At 57.2% G+C, this 20,866-nt stretch overlaps 2 protein-coding genes and 1 non-coding gene across 5 annotated transcripts; 2 read left to right on the top strand and 1 right to left on the bottom strand.

Annotated features, from left to right (window-relative positions):
- Window positions 1-20: 20 nt before the first annotated feature.
- Window positions 21-8,737, top strand: R3HDM4 (R3H domain containing 4). Of its 2 annotated transcripts, XM_062015118.1 has the most exons (8): window positions 21-359; window positions 2,904-3,058; window positions 3,185-3,303; window positions 4,444-4,567; window positions 5,020-5,105; window positions 6,159-6,244; window positions 6,470-6,525; window positions 7,478-7,674. In XM_062015118.1, the coding sequence occupies exons 1-8, from the start codon at window positions 49-51 to the stop codon at window positions 7,579-7,581; spliced, it is 1,041 nt and encodes a 346-aa protein (XP_061871102.1). In that variant the 5' UTR covers window positions 21-48; the 3' UTR covers window positions 7,582-7,674. The 2 variants fall into 2 exon arrangements, with proteins under 2 accessions (XP_061871102.1, XP_061871101.1); XM_062015117.1 differs by lacking the exon at window positions 6,470-6,525 and having other exon boundaries at window positions 7,478-8,737.
- Window positions 8,738-8,853: 116 nt separating this feature from the next.
- On the bottom strand, window positions 8,854-8,960 carry LOC133627860 (U6 spliceosomal RNA). Its single transcript, XR_009820425.1, has one exon. It is a non-coding gene; the product is annotated as a U6 spliceosomal RNA (small nuclear RNA).
- A 138-nt stretch (window positions 8,961-9,098) lies between these two features.
- On the top strand, window positions 9,099-20,279 carry MED16 (mediator complex subunit 16). 2 transcript variants are annotated; one of them, XM_010206234.2, is made up of 14 exons: window positions 9,099-9,743; window positions 10,648-10,755; window positions 10,968-11,137; window positions 11,525-11,956; window positions 12,923-13,028; window positions 13,688-13,843; window positions 14,586-14,797; window positions 15,010-15,216; window positions 15,593-15,803; window positions 16,338-16,471; window positions 16,997-17,189; window positions 17,443-17,659; window positions 18,683-18,766; window positions 19,002-20,279. In XM_010206234.2, exons 1-14 carry the CDS (start codon window positions 9,608-9,610, stop codon window positions 19,126-19,128), a joined length of 2,493 nt encoding a protein of 830 aa, XP_010204536.1. In that variant the 5' UTR covers window positions 9,099-9,607; the 3' UTR covers window positions 19,129-20,279. The 2 variants fall into 2 exon arrangements, with proteins under 2 accessions (XP_010204536.1, XP_061871069.1); XM_062015085.1 differs by having other exon boundaries at window positions 9,520-9,743; window positions 18,943-19,121.
- Window positions 20,280-20,866: the final 587 nt, after the last annotated feature.

Raw genomic sequence — 20,866 nt, 5'->3', positions numbered from 1 at the left:
GACGGCCGGCAGCGACACCACGGCGCCCTCCCGCGGCCGGGCGCGGCCATGGCGCCGCTCAGGGTGCGGCCGCTTTGCGATCCCGGCGGCGGCTCCGCGAAGGGTTTAAAGGGGCCGCGGCTCCGGCGGCCCCGCTGCGAGGGTTCCCCAGCCCCGTACCCACCGAGACACCCCGCACGCACCCCTCCCCCCGCACCGAGGCACCCCGAGGCGGGGCCGCCGCCAGCCCCGCCCCTGCGACGCCACTTCCTGCGGGCCGCGGCGCGGTGTCCGGTGCCGCCGCCTGTCCCGGGCCGGGCAGGGCCGAGGCCGGTCATGGTGGTGCTGCGGGGCGGCGCGGAGCCGGAGGAGCCCTACCCGTGAGTGCGGGGCCGTGTGGGGGCTGCCCCTGGGCCCGGCTGCGGCGTCTGTTCCGCCTCCCGGGACCGGCCGGTGCTCCCCGTGGGCTTTGGGGCGGGGGGCTCCGCGTCTCCGGAGGGAACCCCCGAGGGAGCGGTGGGAAGGGGCGGCTGCGCTGCCCCAGGAGAGCTTGTGCTTCCCCCTTCCCCGACCCCGGAGCGAGGAAGCGCCTGGGCCCGGAGGCGGCTGTGTCAGAGGCAGGCGGCTGTCATTAGGCTAATGAGCTAATTAGTGTTTACCCCGTCAAAGGTCACGGGTGCTCCCTGGGGACACCGCGACTGCAGAGGTGATGTGCCGCGAGGGGAGCTGAGCCGGGATCCCTCGGTGGGGGTTCTGTGGGCTGGGGGGCGCTGAGCGGACCCCCGAGCCCGCTGCTGCCAGGCTGGAGAGTGGCTGTGCCTGCCGAGTGTTGCTGCTTCATCCTTCTTGCTCGAAACAAGTAACAGGAACTGGTTAAAACCCTTCTGGCAGGGAGCATTGGGGCTTCTTGTTTCTTGCCTGGAAATGAGAAGTGGAGAAGCCACTGAGCTTGCTGCCTGGGCTCGGGGTTTGCTCTGTGCCCCGGGCATGAGCTGTGCTGGGACCCACTCGGGGTCACTTCCACGGGAAGGAGATCCCGGCGCTGAAGGAGCTTTTCTGAGCCTGGCTGCTGGCTCCTGGCTGGCTGCCCGATGCTGTAAAGCCCAGCTCTGCTGGGACAGGGCTAAGGTCACAGTCACCTGTGAGCCTCAGGGGTTGGAAGTGAATCCGAGCGCTGCTGAGCGGAGGTGGCAGTGCCAGGCGGTGGACGTGGCAGTGCCGAGGCAGGGTGCCAGGCACACCCTGGGCAGCCTCAGCACCACACAGCCCTGGAAGCTTTGGGGAACAAGACTTGTGTGGAGCTCATCAGTGACCAGGGAGCTGGAGCTGTGCCTGTCCCAAGGACCAAGCCTCAGCGTGGGGCAGGGCAGTGCTGAGCTGGGGGTCTGGGCTCTCCCACCCTGGTGACACTTCAACACCTACTTCTCACGTCTTTGCTTTTCCCCCACCCCTGCAGTGGAAGGATGAGCCCTCCTCCTTGTCCTGCTGCTCTGGGTTGGAGCTCCTCAGTCTGTGCCAACAGGGTCAATGTTTACTGTGTGTTGCCTTGGACTCCTCCTCCTTGAAGGGCTTTTTGTGCCTGCAGCCACCCTGGGCTGTGCCTCTGAGCCATGACGGCTCCTGGCAGTGCCAGGCTTGCAGCTGCTGAGCTGCACTGAAAGCTCTGACCTGGGGCTGGCAGTAAGGTGACTCCCTCTATTATGTGAGGGGTTTTTTTGACCACCTTTGTATCAACACTTGATCTGTGAGCCCTGGTTGCTCTCTGTTTGCAGCTTGGGTTACAGCTCCCCACCCCTCTGTTAGTCATCGCCAGGGAGACCTGTGTTGCTTTTATTTCCTCCAAGGCACCTCTGCTGCTGTTTTCCCTTCAGCTGGAAGGGGGGGATGTTTTTACCCCCACCCTCCCAGCAGCAGAGGCTCCTTCATTGCCCCTGTTGAGGGAAAGGGAGGGGGGAAAAACAATCAAGGCTTGGCATGGGTAAGCAGCTGGCTGCAGTCCTGTGCTGTAATCAGACGGTGCAGCCAGCCCTGCCCTGGCTGCTGAGGATGGCTGTGCCAGTCCCTGATTGTGGTTCTGAGTCTCCTCGGGGACCTTGGCAAGTGGGCAAAGAACAAGTGAAGAGAGAGTGAAAGTTCCCTTCTCTGATGGAGTTTTAGTGAACTGGGAAACCAAAGGTGTTGTGTTAAATGCCCGGCGAGCTTCTTGCCCATCACTCAGTTTCATTTCAACCCCAAATCGTCCAAGTTACAGCCATTCCTGAGTTGTGTGTGTGTCTGTGTAACATTCTGGATGTAGGATTGTTATTAGAAGACACCAAAGGCCCTCAGGGGTACCTGGGAGCAGGGCAGTCCCTCTCCTGGGGGCTGTAGCATCATAGAATCCTTTTGGTTGTTAAAGCCCTTGAAGCTGCTGCAGTCCCAGCCCTCCCCTCACCCTGCCCAGCCCAGCACTGACCCACAGCCCTCAGCACCTCAGCTCCAGGGCTTTGGGATCTCTCCAGGGCTGGGCACTCCCCCAGCTCCCTGGGCAGCCTGGCACAGGGGCTGACACCCGTCTCAGGGAAACAGTTCTGCCTCAGCTCCAGCCTCAACCTCCCCTGGGACAACTTGAGGCTGTTTCTTCTCATCCTGTCACTTGTTACAGGGGAGCAGAGCCTGACCCCCAGCTCCCTGCAGCCTCCTGTCAGGGAGTGTCAGAGAGTGCTCCTGTCTCCCCTCAGCCTCCTCTTCTCCAGGCTCAACACCCCCAGTTCAGCGGTGTAGCTGTGACTGGAGGGGTACAAGGCCCCACGGAGGAGGATGCTGTGCCTGTCACACTGATGCTGATGGCAGATGCTCTGCCTCTCTCCCTTGTGCAGCTCCCTGTCCTCGTGCTGCTGAGGGCCTTGGGTGGGCTCAGGCCCTTGTGCCATATGTCCCCACAGGAGGATTGAGGACTGCCTGCCCCCGCTGGAGGATTCCCCATCCAAGAGGTTCTCCCCCTCCAAACGAAAGCAGTATTTCATCAACAAGGCCATCCGCAACTCAGACCTCATCCCCAGGGCCAAGGGCCGCAAGAGCCTGCAGAGGCTGGAGAACAGTAAGGACCTGGGGCTGGGACTGTTCCCCAGGGCAGTGGCTGCTGCCCCTAAACCCTCTGCTGCTGGGCAAGCTGGAGGTACAGGGGGGACACAGAGCCTCTCGGGGGCTTTGTTCTTCTCCCCAGCTCGCTACCTGATGACACTTCTAGAGCAAGATGAATGTGGGAGTGATGAGGGAGAGCTCACCCACTCTGCCACCCCCAGCATCTTCACCGAGGCCTGTAACAACGAGACCTACATGGAGGTAGGCACAGCCACCCTGCCTGCCTGGGGCTTGCTGAGGGGGGACACGGCACGTTTCTTGGCAGAATGTGGTGTCTGCACCTTGTTCCTACATCTCAAGGAGTCCTCTGCCACTGTGTGTGTCCTGGGGCCCCTGGTCCTGCAGTCTGTGAGATGGGAGAGGCTCTGGGCAAATCTTCTCGCAGAGGATCCACACAAATGTGTGGTGCAGGGTGTGGGTGCTGCCCAGAGCCTGATCAGGACAGCTGATGGAGGCTGCTGCTGCCCTGGCAGTGCCCAGAGTGCTGCCAGCTACCCCAGTGTACAGGGTTGGACCTGTGGAGTGACAAAGGCCTGGTGAGGTGTTTCCTCTGAAGCAGGTCCCTTGCCAAAGCCCTCTGTTGCCTCACGCTGCCTGGTTGGTGTTGTGACACTGGCCCTGTAACCAGACATTTTGAAACTCGGCTTCTCCTCTCTTTGAAGCTCAAGGCTTTGAATCATAGAATCCCTGAATGGTGGGAGTGGGAAGGGCCCTGCAGAGCTGCCCCAGCCCCTGCTCAAGCAGCTTCCTCTGGCTCAGGGGGCACAGGAATGTGTCCAGGTGGGGTTGGAAACCTCCTGAGAAGGAGCCTCCACACCCTCCCTGGGCAGCCTGGGCCAGGGCTCCCTCACCTGAAAAAAAGGGTTTTTTTGGCTGCAGAGTGACTGCATGGTCTGTGTGCACTCTTGGCTCCACAGAGCTCTTCTCTCACTCATTCAAGCCAGGCTTATATATAGATATAGCCCTGGGTTTGAGGCTGGTTTGAGGCTGAGCAGCTGGCTCAGTAACCATTAAAAAATGCACCTTTATGTGTTGGCTGTAAGTGTTAAATCTGCATCTTCTCTTGTTACAAGCCATAATGGACCATCAGGAGCTGGAGAGACAGGGAGAAAGGTCGTCATGGCTGTGGCTTGTGTCTGCTGTGACTGTTTTTGTGCTGACTGGGGCCACGTCACAGCCCAGCTCCACACATTCCCCTCTCTGAGCTGCTGCTCCTGCTCTGGGGATGGGGGTGGTGAGGAGGAGGCTCATGGGGTGCCAGGTGGGGTTTTGGGGTGGCTGTGCACTGCTGGGTGCTCCCTGAAGACCTCTGCAGTGAGGCCTGGTGGCCTGTGTTGTCAGATCTGGAATGACTTCATGAACCGGTCAGGAGAGGAACAAGAGCGAGTCCTGCTCTACCTGGAGGAGGAAGCCAGGAAGAAGCACAAGAGGAAGCTGCCTGTCAAGAATGAAGATGAGTGGAAAGGTGCTTGGGAGGGGATGCTGGGTGGGGAGAGCCTTTCCCCATCCTCCCTTGCATATGTTTTGGGAAAGGCACACTTCTCTGAGGGCTGCATCCTGCTCCAGGTGCCATCTACTTGTGGTGGGGCCAGGGGATGCCCAGCAGACTCCCCCTGGACTTGAGAGGGTTAGTGGGAGTCAGGAGTGGGTGAAGTGATGGGCACAGCAGCTGTCCTCTGATTGCAGACCTCCAAATCTCAGCACCCTCCAAACACTCCTTGGCTGGGCAGAGTGTCATTGGCCTGGGGGTGACTTTGTGTGGATCCAAAAGCAAGAGGTGACCATCTGGGGCCTTCCAGGGTGGTTGAGTGATGTGGAGCTCCTTCCAAGAGATGATGCCGTGTGGCTGTGGCCAGAGCTCTCCTGTGGGTGCTGGGGATATGAGCTTTGGCCAAGTCTCTTCTCTCTTCTCTGCAGAGCACCCTGCCTACACTCCCCAGGAGTGCTTCCAGCGCATCAGCCGCCGCCTGCGTGCCACCCTGAAGCGGGGCAGGATCCCCATGGTGAGCTGGGGGGCAGTGGGGCTGGGGCAGGCAGTGCTCCAGCTGACAGCGCCCCAAATGCAGCTTCATCCAGGGCCATGTCCTGAGGGCTGTCCCCTGATCTTGCACAGGGGCCCTGAGCCAGACAAGTGCTGGGTTTCGGGTGAGCTCCTGGGGAATGTGCTCCAGTTCTCCTCTGACCTGTGCAGTGGGGGCTGGTTGCACACAGCCATTCAGCTCCCTGTGCAGATGGGTTTTCCTGGCTCAGTTCAGATTTTTCTGGTTGTTTCTGGACATTTTCCTGCAGTTCTTTCCCAGTCTGTGCTCTGTGAGCAGCAGGTGACAGGGGGAACCCAGTGTGTTTGCCCACAGGGACAGCAGTGGAGCCTTTGGGGTCTTCAGAGTGGTCCACACGAGGCTTTTTGGCAAAACTCAAATGCATTTTGAAAGGGGTAAAACTACAGGAACTGCTGAGCAGACAATGGAGCCTGAATGGAGAGGCAAGTGTGGCCTCGTGCCACCTGGCTCAGGGAGCCAAGCTGCTTGCCCAGACACTTGCCCTCCTGGGTCCTGGAGGTGCCTGGCTCCCTGCCTCCTCATCTCAATGGTGCTGTTTTGCTGCTCTGTTTGTTTTCCTTGCTCTAATTAGAGTCTCTAAAAGCAGCCTCAGCTTCTCCTGCCCTCTGGCTTCTGCTCAATTTGTTCTCAAATGAGACTTGCTCCTGCTGCTTGTCTCTGGGGTCATGGTGCTCCAAGAGAGCTGCATCCAGCTGATCTTTGACTATGGGGAGAAAAGGAGATGTGAGGCACGAGACTTTCCTGGCTGCTCTGGACATGAGGGGCAATGCCAGCCCTTGGCATGCTGTGGAGTTGGCAAGGGCTGGATTCTTCCCCACCTCAGGGGCTCGAGGAGGAGAGCTGTCTCCTTTCCTGGTGCCTCCCTGCCATCTTGCATCCAGATGACTTGCCTGGGAGCTGCTGGTGGTAACTCCTCCTGAGTCAGAGGCCCTGTGGTGCTGGGGCTGTGCCCACCACTGCCCTCTCCTTGCTGACAGCCCCTGCCTCTCCTTTCAGGGAACGCTGGAGGGCCTGGAGGAGGAGCTGCTGGCTTTCTTCTCTGTCACCCCACACTCTGTCTACACAGCACTGATGGACAACAGGTATTTCTCAGGCTCTGCAGGTGTTACTGCTCCTCACAGAGCCAGGGGTGAGGTCCTGAGCTGTGGGGGTCCTGAGCCAGCTGCCACACACACAGGCTGCTCTACCTGAGCTCTCTGTGCCCCAGCCTATGCCTGGAGCTGCCTTAGGGGGCACTGGCAGAACTGAGGGCAGGGAGATGCTGCTCTGAGCCACCTCGGCTCTAACCCTGTCCCCATCTCCCCCAGCTTCGAGCGGCTCCTGCTCCACGCTCTCTGCCAGTACATGGACCTCGTCTCTGCCAGTAAGAGCCTCCTGTTTGCTTGTTTGTTTTTGGGTTGGTTTTTCCCTTCCTCACTATCTCTCCTCTCCAGCTCAGCCTCTTCCTCCCTTCCTCCTCCCAGCCCCACCTCGTGCTGTGCCTCAGAGATAACCCCCTCTCTCCTGCCTCTACTGCCTGGAGCTCCCTTGGGAGCCTTAGCTGTGCTCACCCCACTTCCCCTGCACTGGTGATGGGTGGGAAACATCAGCTGCTTGCCCAGGACTGAAGCCCAGCAGCCAGGGTGATGGCCAGGTCCCACTCTGCCTGGGGAGGGGTTGGATTATTCACAGCAGTGCTGCCATTTCTCCTCTTGGCTCTGGGTTTGGGTGGCCCAAAGCCAGAGGCTGCTCGTGGGACCACCTCTCCTGCAGCTGCTGCCTCCTCCCTCCCACAGTGCCCACAGCTTGCCCATGGGCTTCTCCAGCTCTCGTTGCCAAGGCAGGGAACGAGAGGCACCAGGCTCTGTCCTGCTGGAGGAGTTTCTGCCACTGAGCATTTCATTATCAGCTCTGGTGGAAAACAGCATGAGAGCACTAACGATGTGAAGTGGGGCCTGTGATGCCAGCAGGGGTGTGTGCATGGGGGCTGTGGGGCTGCTGGAGGGGGGGACAGTTGGCTTCTTTGCAGGGCACAGGGGAACCTGTGCTGGTGATGGGCTGCAGGGAGGAAGGAGAGGCAGCAGGGGAACCTGTGCTGGTGATGGGCTGCAGGGAGGAAGGAGAGGCAGCAGGGGAACCTGTGCTGGTGATGGGCTGCAGGGAGGAAGGAGAGGCAGCAGGGGAACCTGTGCTGGTGATGGGCTGCAGGGAGGAAGGAGAGGCAGCAGGGGAACCTGTGCTGGTGATGGAAGGAGAGACAGCAGGGCTGGGAACACTGTGTTTGGAAGCCATGGTGGGGAAAAGGGGCTTTCTGACTGCTCCCTCTCTCCTTCCAGGTTCAGACATCGAAGGGAAACGTCAAATGAAAGTGAGCAACAAACACCGTGTGTTCCTGCCCCCCGAGCTCCTGCTCTCAGACTACCTGGGGCAGATGAGCTGATACCCCCGAGGGACGCCCTGCCCCTCGCTTGCTGCTCTGAAGGCTTCTGTCATCTGCTCCTGGCCTCTCCCAGCCCCGCCAGCCGCCTCTCCCCTCGCCTCAGCCTCCTTTCCCCCCCCTCCAAGAGCAGATGTGGGGTGACGCAGAGCTGCAGGCTCGTGGCTGCACCAGCCGGCTGCTGGGACAGGGCCACGCTCCCCTCAGGGAGGGGAGGCTGGGACTGGGGCCTTGGGGGGGCCACAGGCAGCGTGGCCCTGCCAGCTATGGCTGGGGGTGCGAGGTGTGGGTGAAGCAGGTGCCTATCTGCCACGCTCAGCCTGTTCCCCAGCTCGCAGCGCTGCTTCCTGGCCGGAGCTGCTCTCTCGGGATCTGTTTGTGTGTCTATTTATAGCCCAGGTGCTTTTTAAACATAATCAGGCTGGGCCCAGCCCACCTCTGGTGCTGACAGCCAGGGGGTGATTTCAGTCCAGATTTTTCTGTGGTGAACCAGCTCCTTGGGGCTGCTGAGCAAACGCTGAGCGAGCGGAAGAGCCGCGGGCGCCTGTCGCCTTCCTGGCACGTTTGGTCCAGCACCCACAGCTCTGCAGCTGCCATGGGGGGTTTTTGGGGAGAGGGGCTCAGCCCCTGCCAGCCCTCTGGGGCAGGCTGTGGTGTGGGGAGCTGCTGGGTGCTCTCGCTCAGCAGCACCCCAGTCCCTCCCTCGTGCCTGCCCACGCCACAGGGCACTGGGCTGTTTTTATATGAAAGATAGTTTGTGGTTTTTATTGTGTGTGTAAATATTTGTGTTGTGTGTGTGTGTGCTGGAGGAGCCCGTTGGGGCCCTGTGCTCTCTCTTCTTGCCTACAGCTGCCAGGGGGGGCAGAGGGGACAGTTTCTGGGTCTCCCCATGTCCCCCCATGAGTGTCAAGGGCTGCTTGCAGGGGCTTATTGCCCTCCTAGGGCCAGGGCTGTGCAGGGAACCCTGGGGAGTGTTCAGACCCCCTACTCTGAGCCTGTTGCCCTGGTTGTGGTCTCACTGAAGACATTGGCTGCCATTAAGCAGGGGGACCCTGGGCCATCCTGGCCGGGCAGGGGGAGCCCCCAGCCCCACCCTTGTAGCTCATTTCCTTGTGCGACTCGGGTGGCGTTGAGCAACAATAAACACGGTGCTGCCACATCCCGGCTGTGTCTGTGCGTTGGGAGGGGACACGGAGGGAGCCGGGGGTGACGGAGGCAGGGAGCGAGGGGCAGGACGGGGGCACCGAGCGCAAGAAGCGGGGGCGGTGGGGTGCAAAAAATATGGAACGCTTCACGAATTTGCGTGTCATCCTTGCGCAGGGGCCATGCTAATCTTCTCTGTATCGTTCCAATTTTAGTATATGTGCTGCCGAAGCGAGCACGAATCGCCCTACCCCCTCGGCGCTATTTATAGCCCCAGATTCTAGATTTTCTACGGATAGGGTGATAATCGTTTCTTAGTGGATAAACACCCTGAGGCGTTTCCAGCGTTTTCTTTCCCCCGTTTTCTCATTCCTCAGAACCAAACCTGCCTTCAGAAAGACTCACTAAAAGAAAAACCATCCGAACCCGCCGCTGCTTGCCCCGCTGGCTGCTGGGTAACGGTCCATGCAAATTAGCGCCGCCGGACTCGGCACCTCCCGCAGCCAGCGCCTCTCGCGTTCAGGCAGCGCCGCGGACAGCCCGAGGGGGCGGCGCGGGGGCCTCGCGCGGCGGGAGGCGGCTGAGGGCGGGCGGCGGAGAGCGGCCGCCGCCGCCCCGGTGTCACCCGCGGAGCCTCCCGCTGCCCCCCACAGCCGTCAGACCCCCTCCCCGCCTCCACCTCACCCCTCCCCGCCTCTCCTGCGGCGGGCCCGGCGTCCCCCGCCGTGAGGGAACCGCCGCGGTGCGAGGCCTGTTCCCCGCCGCGTCCTCAGAGGCCTCTGTGTGTCCCCCGCTCCATCCCCGACACCGCCCCCACGGCTCGGTCTCGCTTCCAGCGAGGGGCGACGGCTGTTTGCCCGCTCGGGGAGCCGGGCCCGGCGGTGCCATGGACCTGGCGTATGTCTGCGAGTGGGAGAAAAAGCCGAAAAGCAACCACTGCCCGTCCATTCCCCTGGTGTGCGCCTGGTCCTGCAGGAACCTCATCGCTTTCACCACAGACCTCAAAAACGAGGAGGAGAAAGGTACGGAGGGCTTGGGGGAGGTTGGGTCACGTCTACTGGAAAGGCATAAAGCGTTTAGGCCAGTCCTGCTGCCGGCCCAGGCGGCCTGTGATCTGCTTTGAGCCCAGCACCTCTTAGAATGTGTGTGTGTTGTGTTTGTACCTCAGCTGGAGTCCTGTGGCCAGTTCTGGGCTCCCCAGCGCCAGAGAGACAGGGAACTGCTGGAGAGAGGCCAGTGCAGGGACAGCAAGATGCTGAGGGGATGGAACATGTGTGTGAGGAGGAAAGGCTGCAGCCCTGGGGCTGTTCAACTGGAGAAGAGAAGCCTGAGCTCAGGGGGATCTCTGACCAATCCCTGCAGGGTGGGTGTCAGGAGGATGGGGCCAGTGTTTGGTGTGTGGTGGCCAGTGGCAGGACAAGGGGTAACAGGCACAGGCTGGCACACAGGCAGTGCCCCTGGCACAGGAGGAGAAAGTCCTTTGGTGCTGAGGAGAGGGAGCCCTGGCCCAGGCTGCCCAGGGAGGGTGTGGAGGCTCCTTCTCAGGAGGTTTCCAACCCCACCTGGACATGTTCCTGTGCCCCCTGAGCTAGGGGAACCTGCTTGAGCAGGGGCTGGGGCTGGAGCAGCTCTGCAGGGCCCTTCCAGCCCCCAGCATTCTATGAGTCTGTCTTCTTCCATTCCTTGGGCATAACAAGTGTTTTGTTTGCTGGGGAGCAGTTCTCACTCTGCTCTAGCAGGATGAGCTCTACATTGGTATCTGGTACCTCCCCTGAGTTGCCAAACACGTTTGTTACCCTTTCCCAAAATCGCTTGGTGACAAGTATTTCATATCTTCCCCTGCATCAGCTGAGGCTCTGTGGGTTTAGAAACACCAGCTGGGCAGCTGCCAACGAGGAGCAGGGATTCACTTCTCCTCTCTTGCAGATCTCACCCATATGATCCACATCATCGACACTGAGCATCCCTGGGACGTCTATTCTGTTAACTCTGGCCATGCTGAAGTCATCACTTGTTTGGAGTGGGATCAGTCAGGTGAGGATGGAGCCCTTCTCATCATCCCTGCATCCTGCTATTCACTTGTGTTTCCTAAAATGGTGGTTCAGGATTCATCACTGGGAGGGACTTTGTTGCTCCACAGCCACGAGTTCGCTGTCGCTGGTCAAACCGTGCCGGGCTGATTCCAGTTCTCAGTGGGACTGTTTTGTCTGTGTACCCCTGGTTCTTATGAAGCACTCTTGTCACAGGCTCCAGGCTGCTCTCAGCAGATGCAGATGGCCACATCAAGTGCTGGAGCATGACTGATCACTTGGCCAACAGCTGGGAGAACACCGTGGGCAGTATGGTGGAAGGGGACCCGGTTGTGGCACTGTCTTGGCTGCACAATGGCGTGAAGCTGGCTCTGCACGTGGAAAAGGTTTGTCCCAGCTCTGCAGGGAAACCAGTCAGGAAGGCTGACTTGGGAAAACCCCTGTCTGTGTTTCTGCCTGCCCTGGGCAAGTCAGTAGGACTTTTCCAGTGAAAAGGAAAAGCCCATTTCCTCCTGCTAAATTCCAGCAGGGGCTCGATGCCTTGTTTCTCTTGTTGTCCTTGGCCTGGTGCTTTCAATGTCCTGGGCTGCAGAATGGGGGTAAAACCATTCCTTTGCCTACCAGTGGTAATTCAGAAGTGTTTTTGGGGCCTAGAGGTTTGATCCAGGTACTGCCATTCAGCTGGGGGTTGGGCTGGATGATCTCTAGAGATCCCTTCCAACCCTCACCGTTCTGGTGTTAAATCTCTGCGTGTCCTTGACTTTCACTCACAGTCTGGAGCATCCAACTTCGGTGAGAAGTTCTCCAGGGTGAAGTTCTCTCCATCACTGACACTGTTTGGTGGGAAGCCCATGGAGGGTTGGATTGCTGTGACCATCAGTGGGCTGGTGACTGTGTCCCTCCTCAAGCCCAACGGGCAGGTGCTGACGTCCACGGAGAGTTTGTGCCGCCTCCGCTGCCGCGTCGCTCTGGCAGACGTCGCCTTCACTGGCGGGGGGAACATTGTGGTGGCCACGTCAGATGGCAGCAGCACGTCCCCAGTCCAGTTCTACAAAGTCTGTGTCAGTGTGGTGAATGAGAAATGCAAAATAGACACTGAAATCCTGCCCTCCCTCTTCATGCGCTGCACCACGGACCCTGCCCGCAAAGACAAGTACCCAGCAATCACACACCTGAAATTCCTCGCCCGGGACATGTCAGAGCAGGTGAGCATCAGTGAAATGGCCTCAAGTTGCTCCAGGGGAGGTTGAGGTTGGAGCTGAGGCAGAACTGTTTCCCTGAGAGGGATGTGAGCCCCTGTGCCAGGCTGCTCAGGGAGCTGGGGGAGTGCCCAGCCCTGGAGGGATCCCAAAGCCCTGGAGCTGAGGTGTTGAGGGCCAGGGGTTAGTGGTGGGCTGGGCAGGGTGAGGGGAGGACTTGGCCATTAGCTTCAAGGTCTTTTCCAACCAAAACAGTTCTGTGATTCTATGATCTGCTGCTAAAGCAGGAGGAGTTAATGAATACCAAAGACACAGCTGTTTGTTCTACCTTTGGCTTCCCCTCATGGCCCTGGAAGTGAACGAGATGTCCTGCAATGCCCTTTGTATTTCCAGCTGCTGTTTCTGGAAGTGCTGCCAGGCTGTGTGTACAAGGTCTGGGGGTGTGATGGCTGAGCCCTCCAGTTCATGGACAAACAGCCTGGACAGCCCTGTCCTTCTTAGCCTGATGATGCTTTGCTGTGTTTATTCTCTGGGTCTGGCAGGGGTGGGTGGTAGGAGGGCTCTGCCTGGCTGGGGGAGGCTCTGGGGTTGGAAGTCCTTCATCTTTAGGTTTCAGATTCAAAACCAGACCCTCTCCAGAACACCTGGAGCCCTTGATCTGTGTCACTTAATTTAGTATCTTAATTCAATTTGCTAGGGGATTGGTAATACAATTCTGGAAAGCTACATGATTCAATGCAGCCCCTGCTCTGGTGAGGGCAGAGCTTGCTGCTGGGGAACACCATCTGCTCTGCCTTCAAACCAGTTCAGCCTCACCACTACCCCCCTCCCGATACCTCCACTTTTCATTGAGTGGAATAGATAAACTAATTGAGGGAGAAGGACCCTCACAACAGAGGGGAGAGGAAGGGTGGAAGATGGAAAATGCTGGAAGTTATGCCTGTGGCTGTAACCTGGGTTTCTGTTTTGCAGGTGTTGCTTTGTGCATCCAACCAAAACAGCAGCATCGTGGAGTGTTGGTCTCTGCGGAAAGAGGGCTTGCCAGTCAACAATATCTTCCAGCAAATCTCTCCTGTAGGTGAGTTTCTGCACCAGATACTCCTAAAAATAGAAGCATAGTCTAGATGGAAATGCAAGACAGCTTCCCAAGTCCATTCTTGCATAGAAGAGGTTATCCAGAATCCCCTGTTTATTTTGCAGGTGTTCACAGTCACGCTCTCAATTCATCTGTTTGTGTCTTAGGCAACAAATTGCTGGTTTCCAGGAAGTGGTTTGATTGCTGCTTTCACTTGATAAAAGACATTTTCTGTGTTAATGTTTGTGCAACCACTCTGCCTGCTGAGAACCTTGTGAAGAGAAAGGATCTTGCAGGAAAGCTGGTTTAATCGAGCTCTGCAGCCTCCCTGGTTTTCCCACCTGTTTTCAGATATAACAAAATCAAATCTGTGCAGTTTGTTCCAGTAAAATAGAAAGAGTTATTGTACAGAAGAATTCTTTGTTTTAATCACCACCAGCAGAGCTTTCCATCAAGAAGAGATTTAGGAAAACAAGTCATTGTTTGTACAATTCAGGGGAAAAAGGGAAATGGGAGGGGAAATACACTGGTCTGGTGGAGTGAACAAACAATGCTTGGTCTGTAATCCCACTTAGTTTGTGAGTGTGGGCAGGAATGAGGGCAGGTGTTTTCTGATCTCTCTGGAGGGAGATGTTTCACTCATTTACTTCTTTTTTCCAAAGTTGGAGACAAGCAGCCCATGATCCTGAAGTGGAGAATCCTTTCTGCCACCAATGACCTGGATCGGGTTTCGGCTGTGGCTCTGCCCAAGCTGCCCATCTCCCTGACCAACACTGATCTGAAGGTGGCAAATGACACCAAATTCTTCCCTGGATTGGGTAAGGAGTTTCTGTCTTTTTTTTCCTAAATATAAGGAAACTTTACCTTCTTCATCTTCTGAACTGTAGCTCAAGTACAAATGTGGAACAAACCATGTGGAATGCTGATGGGAGAACTTTCAAAGATGTGGCTTCTTAGTAACCCCATCTCCTGAGTGGAGCTGTGGCTCCATGGGAAGAGGCTGATGTGGCCTCCAGATTCACAGTGCCTGTGAGCCCACAGTCTTTTCATAGAATCCTTTTGTTTGGCAAAGTTCTTGAAGCTCCTGGAGTCCCAGCCCTCCCCTCACCCTGCCCAGCCCACCACTAACCGCTGGCCCTCAGCGCCTCAGCTCCAGGGCTTTGGGATCCCTCCAAGGCTGGACACTCCCCCAGCTCCCTGGGCAGCCTGGCACAGGGGCTGACACCCCTCTCAGGGAAACAGTTCTGCCTCAGCTCCAATCTCAACCTCTCCTGGGGCAACTCCAGCCCGTTTCCCTTTGTCCTGTCACTTGGTTACTGGGGAGTAGAGCCCGACCCCCAGCTCCCTGCAGCCTCTTGGCAGGGAGTGTCAGAGAGTGCTCCTGTCTCCCCTCAGCCTCCTCTTCTCCAGGCTCAACACCCCCATTCCCTCACTAAGCCCAGCTGACCCTTTTGGGTGCTGCCTTGTTGCCATGCTGGCTTACAGTGACTCCTCTGGGTGAGGTCTGGGTTGCCCCAGGAGCTGTTGCTTGCTCAGCCTCAATTGTTCTTCTCTCCCCAGGTCTGGCTTTGGCCTTTCACGATGGCAGTGTGCACATTGTCCATCGCCTGTCCTTACAAATGATGGCTGTGTTCTATGGCTCATCCTCCCAGCGCCCTGTGGACGAGCAGACAATCAAAAGGCAGCGAACTGCTGGTCCTCTTGTTCACTTCAAAGCCATGCAGCTCTCCTGGACCTCTCTGGCCTTGGCTGGCATTGATAGTCATGGGAAGGTATTGTGCTCTGTCCTGGGGAGTGTGTGTGAGTTATTCTGGTCCAGGCTCTCTTAGAAGTGATGGATCACTCAGAAAAATCACTGGGAATGTTGTGATCCATGTTTAATGAGAGGGGATGTATCCCATTACCACAGAAGTTATGTTACAGCTTTGAGGAATGTTTCCAGTCCAGCTCTTGACAGGGCTTTTCCTTTGCCTCCTCTTCTCAGCTGAGCATGCTTCGCATCTCCCCCTCAATGGGCCACGTGCTGGACATGAACATGTCCCTCCGCCACTTGCTGTTCCTGCTGGAGTATTGCATGGTGACTGGCTATGACTGGTGGGACATCCTGCTCCATGTGCAACCCAGCATGGTCCAGAACCTGGTGGAGAAGCTGCATGAGGAGTATATGCGCCAGAACGCTGCCCTGCAGCAGGTCAGGAGCTCACTGCAGAGAGATGGGCACCTGGGAGGGCTAGTGACTGGGAGGAGGGAATAGTCATTGCCACAGCTCTAACTGCCTGCTTGAGCTGTCTCTGAGCAGCACTTGGGGTGTGAAGAACCTCTGAGTAGCATTCATTTTCACTGACATGAATAGCTCTCTACCTGGAAACTTCTGGTGAGAGGCAAAGTATTTTTGGCTGAGATTCTGGGAAGAGCAGCACTGTTTGTGCATGCCCAGAACAGCACTGTCATTCCTGTCATTCCTGGGGCAGAAATGGAGAGCAGAGAATAAAGCAGCTTGCTTTAATGAGTTTCTTCTAATTCTCCCTTTACTTCTGCATTGTTCCTGCTGTCTCCCTGTCAATCAGGTCCTCTCCACACGTATTGTTGCCATGAAGGCTTCTCTCTGCAAGCTCTCCTCCAGCACCATAGCCCGTGTCTGTGATTACCACGCTAAGCTGTTCCTCATTGCCATCAGCTGCACCCTCAAGTCGCTGCTACGCCCACACTTCCTCAACACCCCGGACAAGAGCCCCGGGGACCGTCTCACTGAGGTCTGCTCCAAGATCACTGATATAGGTAATGGTTGCTCCTAACATCAGGCACTGTGTTCTCTTTTGGATTGGATCTATCCCCTTGGAGGTTTGATGTTGTCCCTGGAGGTTTGATCACTACCTGAGAGGGGTTTGTAGTGAGGTGGGGATCGGCCTCTTCCCTCCAGGAATGAATGACAAAATAAGAGGAAATGGCCTCAAGTTGCCTCAGGTTGAGATGGGAGCTGAGGCAGAACTGTTTCCCTGAGAGGGGTGTGAGCCCCTGTGCCAGGCTGCCCAGGGAGCTGGGGCAGTGCCCAGCCCCGGAGGGATCCCAAAGCCCTGGAGCTGAGGTGTTGAGGGCTAGGGGTTAGTGGTGGGCTGGGCAGGGTGAGGGGAGGGCTGGGACTGCATCAGCTTCAAGGGCTTTGCCAGATAACGTGATTCTGTGATCAAGTATCCTAGTAACTCCCTGAATTTGAGGAAGAGGAGTGTGACTTCTCTTGGCATTGCAAGGATGGTGGATGAGGATCAAATCCATCGTCTTCCTGAACCAGGAGACGTCTTGTGTCTCTTTCAGACATTGACAAGGTGATGATTAACCTGAAGACAGAAGAGTTTGTCCTGGAGATGACCACATTGCAGTCCCTGCAGCAGCTCATCCAGTGGGTGGGAGATTTTGTGCTCTATCTGCTGGCCAGCCTCCCAAACCAGGTGAGAACTCGGGGTCCCCAGAGCAGACCCAGAGGAGCAGAGCCCTTGGTGTTCCTGTGGAAACAGGCACGTGGGGGAAGAGTGTGAAAAACAGCAGTAAGACAAAATACTCCCTTCTTGCCTCATTTGGACATTAGTCATGGAGCAATTGGCAGCTGCCTGCAGAGCAGGAGCAGGATTGAACAAGCATAGGCAGCAGGTCGAGGGAGGTTCTCCTCCCAATCTGCTCTGCCTTGGGGAGGCCTCATCTGGAGTCCTGTGTCCAGTTCTGGGCTCCCCAGTTCCAGAGAGGCAGGGAACTCCTGGAGAGAGGCCAGTGCAGGGCCCTTCCAACCCCACCATTTGGGGATTCTAGGACTCCTTTAAACCTGTGAACCTCTGTGTGGTTCTGCCCTCCACAGCATCCTCTGGCAGTAGGTGCTGCTTGCTGTGTGGTGCTTGAAAAGGGGAGCTGTCTGAAAATGGAGCAGTGGCTTTGGCCAGCTGCACTCAAGTCTCAATCTCAGCTGGTTTTTCCCTGTGCAGGGCTCTCCTGTGAGGCCAGGACACAGCTTTCTGCGAGATGGAGCCTCCTTGGGCATGTTCAGAGAGCTGATGGTCGTGATCCGCATCTGGGGACTGCTGAAGCCAAGCTGCCTCCCTGTGTACACAGCAACCTCTGACACTCAGGACAGCATGTCCCTCCTCTTCAGGCTCCTAACCAAGCTCTGGCTGTGCTGTGAGTGTTTGCCAGCTTTCCTAAACAAAAGACTCCTTCCTGAATGCAGCTTGTGCACGAGAAGGGAGCAATTACAGGGAGTAACACTGAGTGGGTCTGGAGTGTTTGGAAAAGGGCAGCTGCCAAGTTTGATTGTTGTCTGTGCTGTGTTGGTGGATGGAGGAAGAAACTGCACACAGTTCTCTCAGTCTTTCAACAAGAAATGTAGAAATCACACTGATCCCCTCTCTCTGTGCTTCATTTTTCCATGCAGGTCGTGAGGAAAATCACATCACAGAGCCAGATGATACCCTGATAGATGAGTGTTGCCTCCTGCCCAGCCAGTTGCTCATTCCCAACATTGACTGGTTGCCCATCAATGATGGCATCATCAGCAAGCTGCAGAACAAGCAGCTCGTGCGCCTGCAGTTCGGGAAGGCTCCTGGGCTCGTGGGTCACACTGTCTCATCCCAGTTTGATGCTTTTGTCAGGTACAAAGACCCTGAAATGTGAGGCTGCTGTGGTGAGAGGCTTGGTGCAGCTCAGTGGGTTTGGGACACCTGTACTTTTTGGGACACACAGTCTCTGAATGCTGGGGCTGGAAGGGCCCTGCAGAGCTGCTCCAGCCCCTGCTCAAGCAGCTTCCCCTGGCTCAGGGGCACAGGAACGTGTCCAGCTGGGGTTGGAAACCTCCTGAGAAGGAGCCTCCACACCCTCCCTGGGCAGCCTGGGCCAGGGCTCCCTCAGCTCAGCACCAAAGGACTTGCTCCTCCTGTGCCAGGGGCACTGCCTGTGTGCCAGCCTGTGCCCGTTACCCCTTGCCCTGCCACTGGCCACCACACAACAAAGGCTGGTCCCATGCTCTCAACACCCCCCTTTAAGTACTTAGAAGTGTTAATGAAGCTCCCCTCAGCCTCCAGGCTGAACAGCCCCAGGGCCCACAGCGTTTCTTCCTCACACACGTGTTCCATCCGCTCAGCATCTTGATGGCCCTGCACTGGCCTCTCTCCAGCAGTTCCCTGTCTCTCTGGCGCTGGGGAGCCCAGAACTGGCCACAGGACTCCAGCTGAGGCCTCAGCAGGACAGAGCAGAGGGGGAGGAGAACCTCCCTCAACCTGCTGCCCTTGATACCCCCAGGCTGCCATTGGCTCTTGCCCACGAGGGCACGTTGCTGCTCATGTTTAGTTTATCACCCAGCACTCCCGGGTCCCTCTCCCAGAGCTGCTCTCCAGCAGGTCACCCCCACCCTGTCCTGCTGATGAGGTTGTTCCTCCCCAGGTGCAGAACTCTGCCTTTGCCCTTGTTGAACCTCCTGAGGTTCCTCTGTGCCCAACCCAGCCTGTCCAGATCTCATCCACTTGCTGGTGTGACCCAAGAGCAGTTTCTCCTCCCACTTGAGTTCCTGTCTGACCTTGCAGTGGGCTGGGGGTTTATTGTAGAGCAATGGCAAATGGAGGAGGGACAAAAAGCCAGTTTGTGCTCAGGGTCATGGGGTGTTTTTTCTTCCCACCCAGAGCTCCTGGACAGCCCAAAATCGATCACCTGAGGCGGCTGCATTTGGGTGCCTACCCCACAGAAGAGTGCAAGTCCTGCACCAGGTACACAGCCCCATCCTCCTGACACCCACCCTTTAGGGATTGATCAGCACTGAGAGGGGCCCCCTGAGCTCAGGCTTCTCTTCTCCAGGCTGAACAGCCCCAGGTCATGCAGCCTTTCCTTCTCACACACATGTTGCAGTCCCCTAGTTCCCTCAATGCCTTTGTGCCCTGTGCAGGTGCCCCAGCAGCTTGCCCCAGTTCCCTGTCCCTCCAGCCCCTCTCTGCTCCCTCCCAGGTGTGGCTGTGTCACCATGCTGAAATCCCCAAACAAAGTCACAGCGGTGAAGCAGTGGGAGCAGCGCTGGATCAAGAACTGCTTGTGTGGGGGGCTGTGGAGGAGGATGCCTCTCAGCTATTCCTGAGCTGTTCCTGAGCAAGGAGAGACAAGTTTGGGACAAAGGAACTGTGGTGATGCTTCTGCTGAGCTCTGGGGAAGCCTCATCCCACGCTGCTGGTGAGTCCTGCCATCCTGCTGCCGTGAGGAGGAGGGGAAGGGAGCTCTTCCTCCTTGGCAGGAGGCAATGCCAGAGGTTTCCCTTTGGGCTGGGTGCCAATATGAGCCTTTTCCTGAGCAGGGGGTTTGGCTGTGGGTGATTTGACACAGACCTCAGTGACTGGGGGTGGGGAAAAGACCTGGTGCCTTGTATTCCTCCATTGCTGCTTGGGAAGTGCAGGGGTGCTGGTTACTCCCTGTTCCTTGCTCTTCTCCAGCCTCAGAGTTAAGTCTCCCCTCTGATGGGAGCCTTCAGTGTCACACTCACCTGTGCCTTAACAGGGAGGATGAGTGTGTTGCTGCCTGGAGCAATCCCCCCTGTTTGGCTCTTTTGTAAATAAAAGTTCCCTTAGTTTTGCACAGAAGGGTTGGTTTCTTTACAAAGCTCCAACAGACTTTCATGTGACTTTAGCTGTAAGATGCCTGGCCAGGAGGGTTGGTGCACAAGCAGAGGAGGAGCAGGAAAGCTCTGGTTGCTGCATCTCTGCTGGGAAAGGAGCTGCATTCCACTGCAGAATCACAAATGGGAATGATAATCAGAAGGAACTAAGCTTTCAAGTTCCTGTTGGGTTATTAAGGACCCAGGAGAAGACAAGACAGCAGGGCAGGAGGGGTGTTGTAAATCTGCAGTGGCAGACAGCACCTGGGAGGAGCACTGCTGGTGTTCAGCACCTTCCCAAGCTCTGTGTGCTGTGCCAGAGTGCAGCAGAGTCACTTGGGGCTGATGTGAGGCTCTGCCAAACTCCTGCCCAGACCCACGACAGCCAGGGATCCCCAGAGACCCTTTAAGGGAGAGAACAAGCCCATTTGTTACCCTCTTCCCTCTAGAACTGTGTTTTCATCTGTTAGTGATGAATTGAGGCAAAGAGCTTGTCCCTCAGCTCCAGTAAAGGTTTTGCTGTGTGGAGCTGGCCCTGCCTGACTCTGCTGCTGCTAACTAAGGAAACCAACTGCCTGATGAGGAAACTACACCTCCTTGTTAAGATGCATCCCCTGGAAGTAAAGCTGTGCTCAGCCTGGGCTCTTGTTCAGCTCCTCTTGCTCAGGGACCACCTTTGGGGTCATTTCACCTTTGCTTGCTTCTTGGCAGAGGGGGGATGAGGCAACAGGATGGATCCTCACTCCCAACCTGAGAGCAGCCCCCAAGGCACTGCCTCAGCTCAGCTGCAGCCTCAGGGAGACTTTAAAGTCTGGAACAGCTTTCTTCATGTGATGAGGGTCTGTACCTCACCCTCCTCCTGCCCCATGTCCCTCAGTCCCCATCCCCTTCTGCCTCACTCAGCTGAATGGCTGGAAGGGTCCCAAACTTCCATCCCACCACGCTGCTGCCTCACTCAGCTCCTCTGTGCCTTCAGCCTACTACAGAGCTGAGCTCCAGCACTCCAGTAGTGAGTTGGGGGGAGTGTCAGCACCCTCCTGAGGCAAAGGAGGGACTGAGATATGAGTGGGGGGAGTCTGGCTACACCATCCCCAGAGCCACACCATCCCCAGAGCCTCACCATCTCTCCAGCTTGAGAACCCTCTGAGCAAGGGGCTTCCATGAGACCTCCCCCCAAGAGCAAGGGGCTCCCATGAACCCCCCCACACACACTCCAAGGCTGTGGCAG

Source organism: Colius striatus, chromosome 25 (assembly GCF_028858725.1).
Source record: "Colius striatus isolate bColStr4 chromosome 25, bColStr4.1.hap1, whole genome shotgun sequence".
Lineage (NCBI taxonomy): Eukaryota > Metazoa > Chordata > Aves > Coliiformes > Coliidae > Colius > Colius striatus.
The sequence above is the reverse complement of the archived record's forward strand: the minus strand, read 5'-3'. Positions and strand labels throughout refer to the sequence as shown.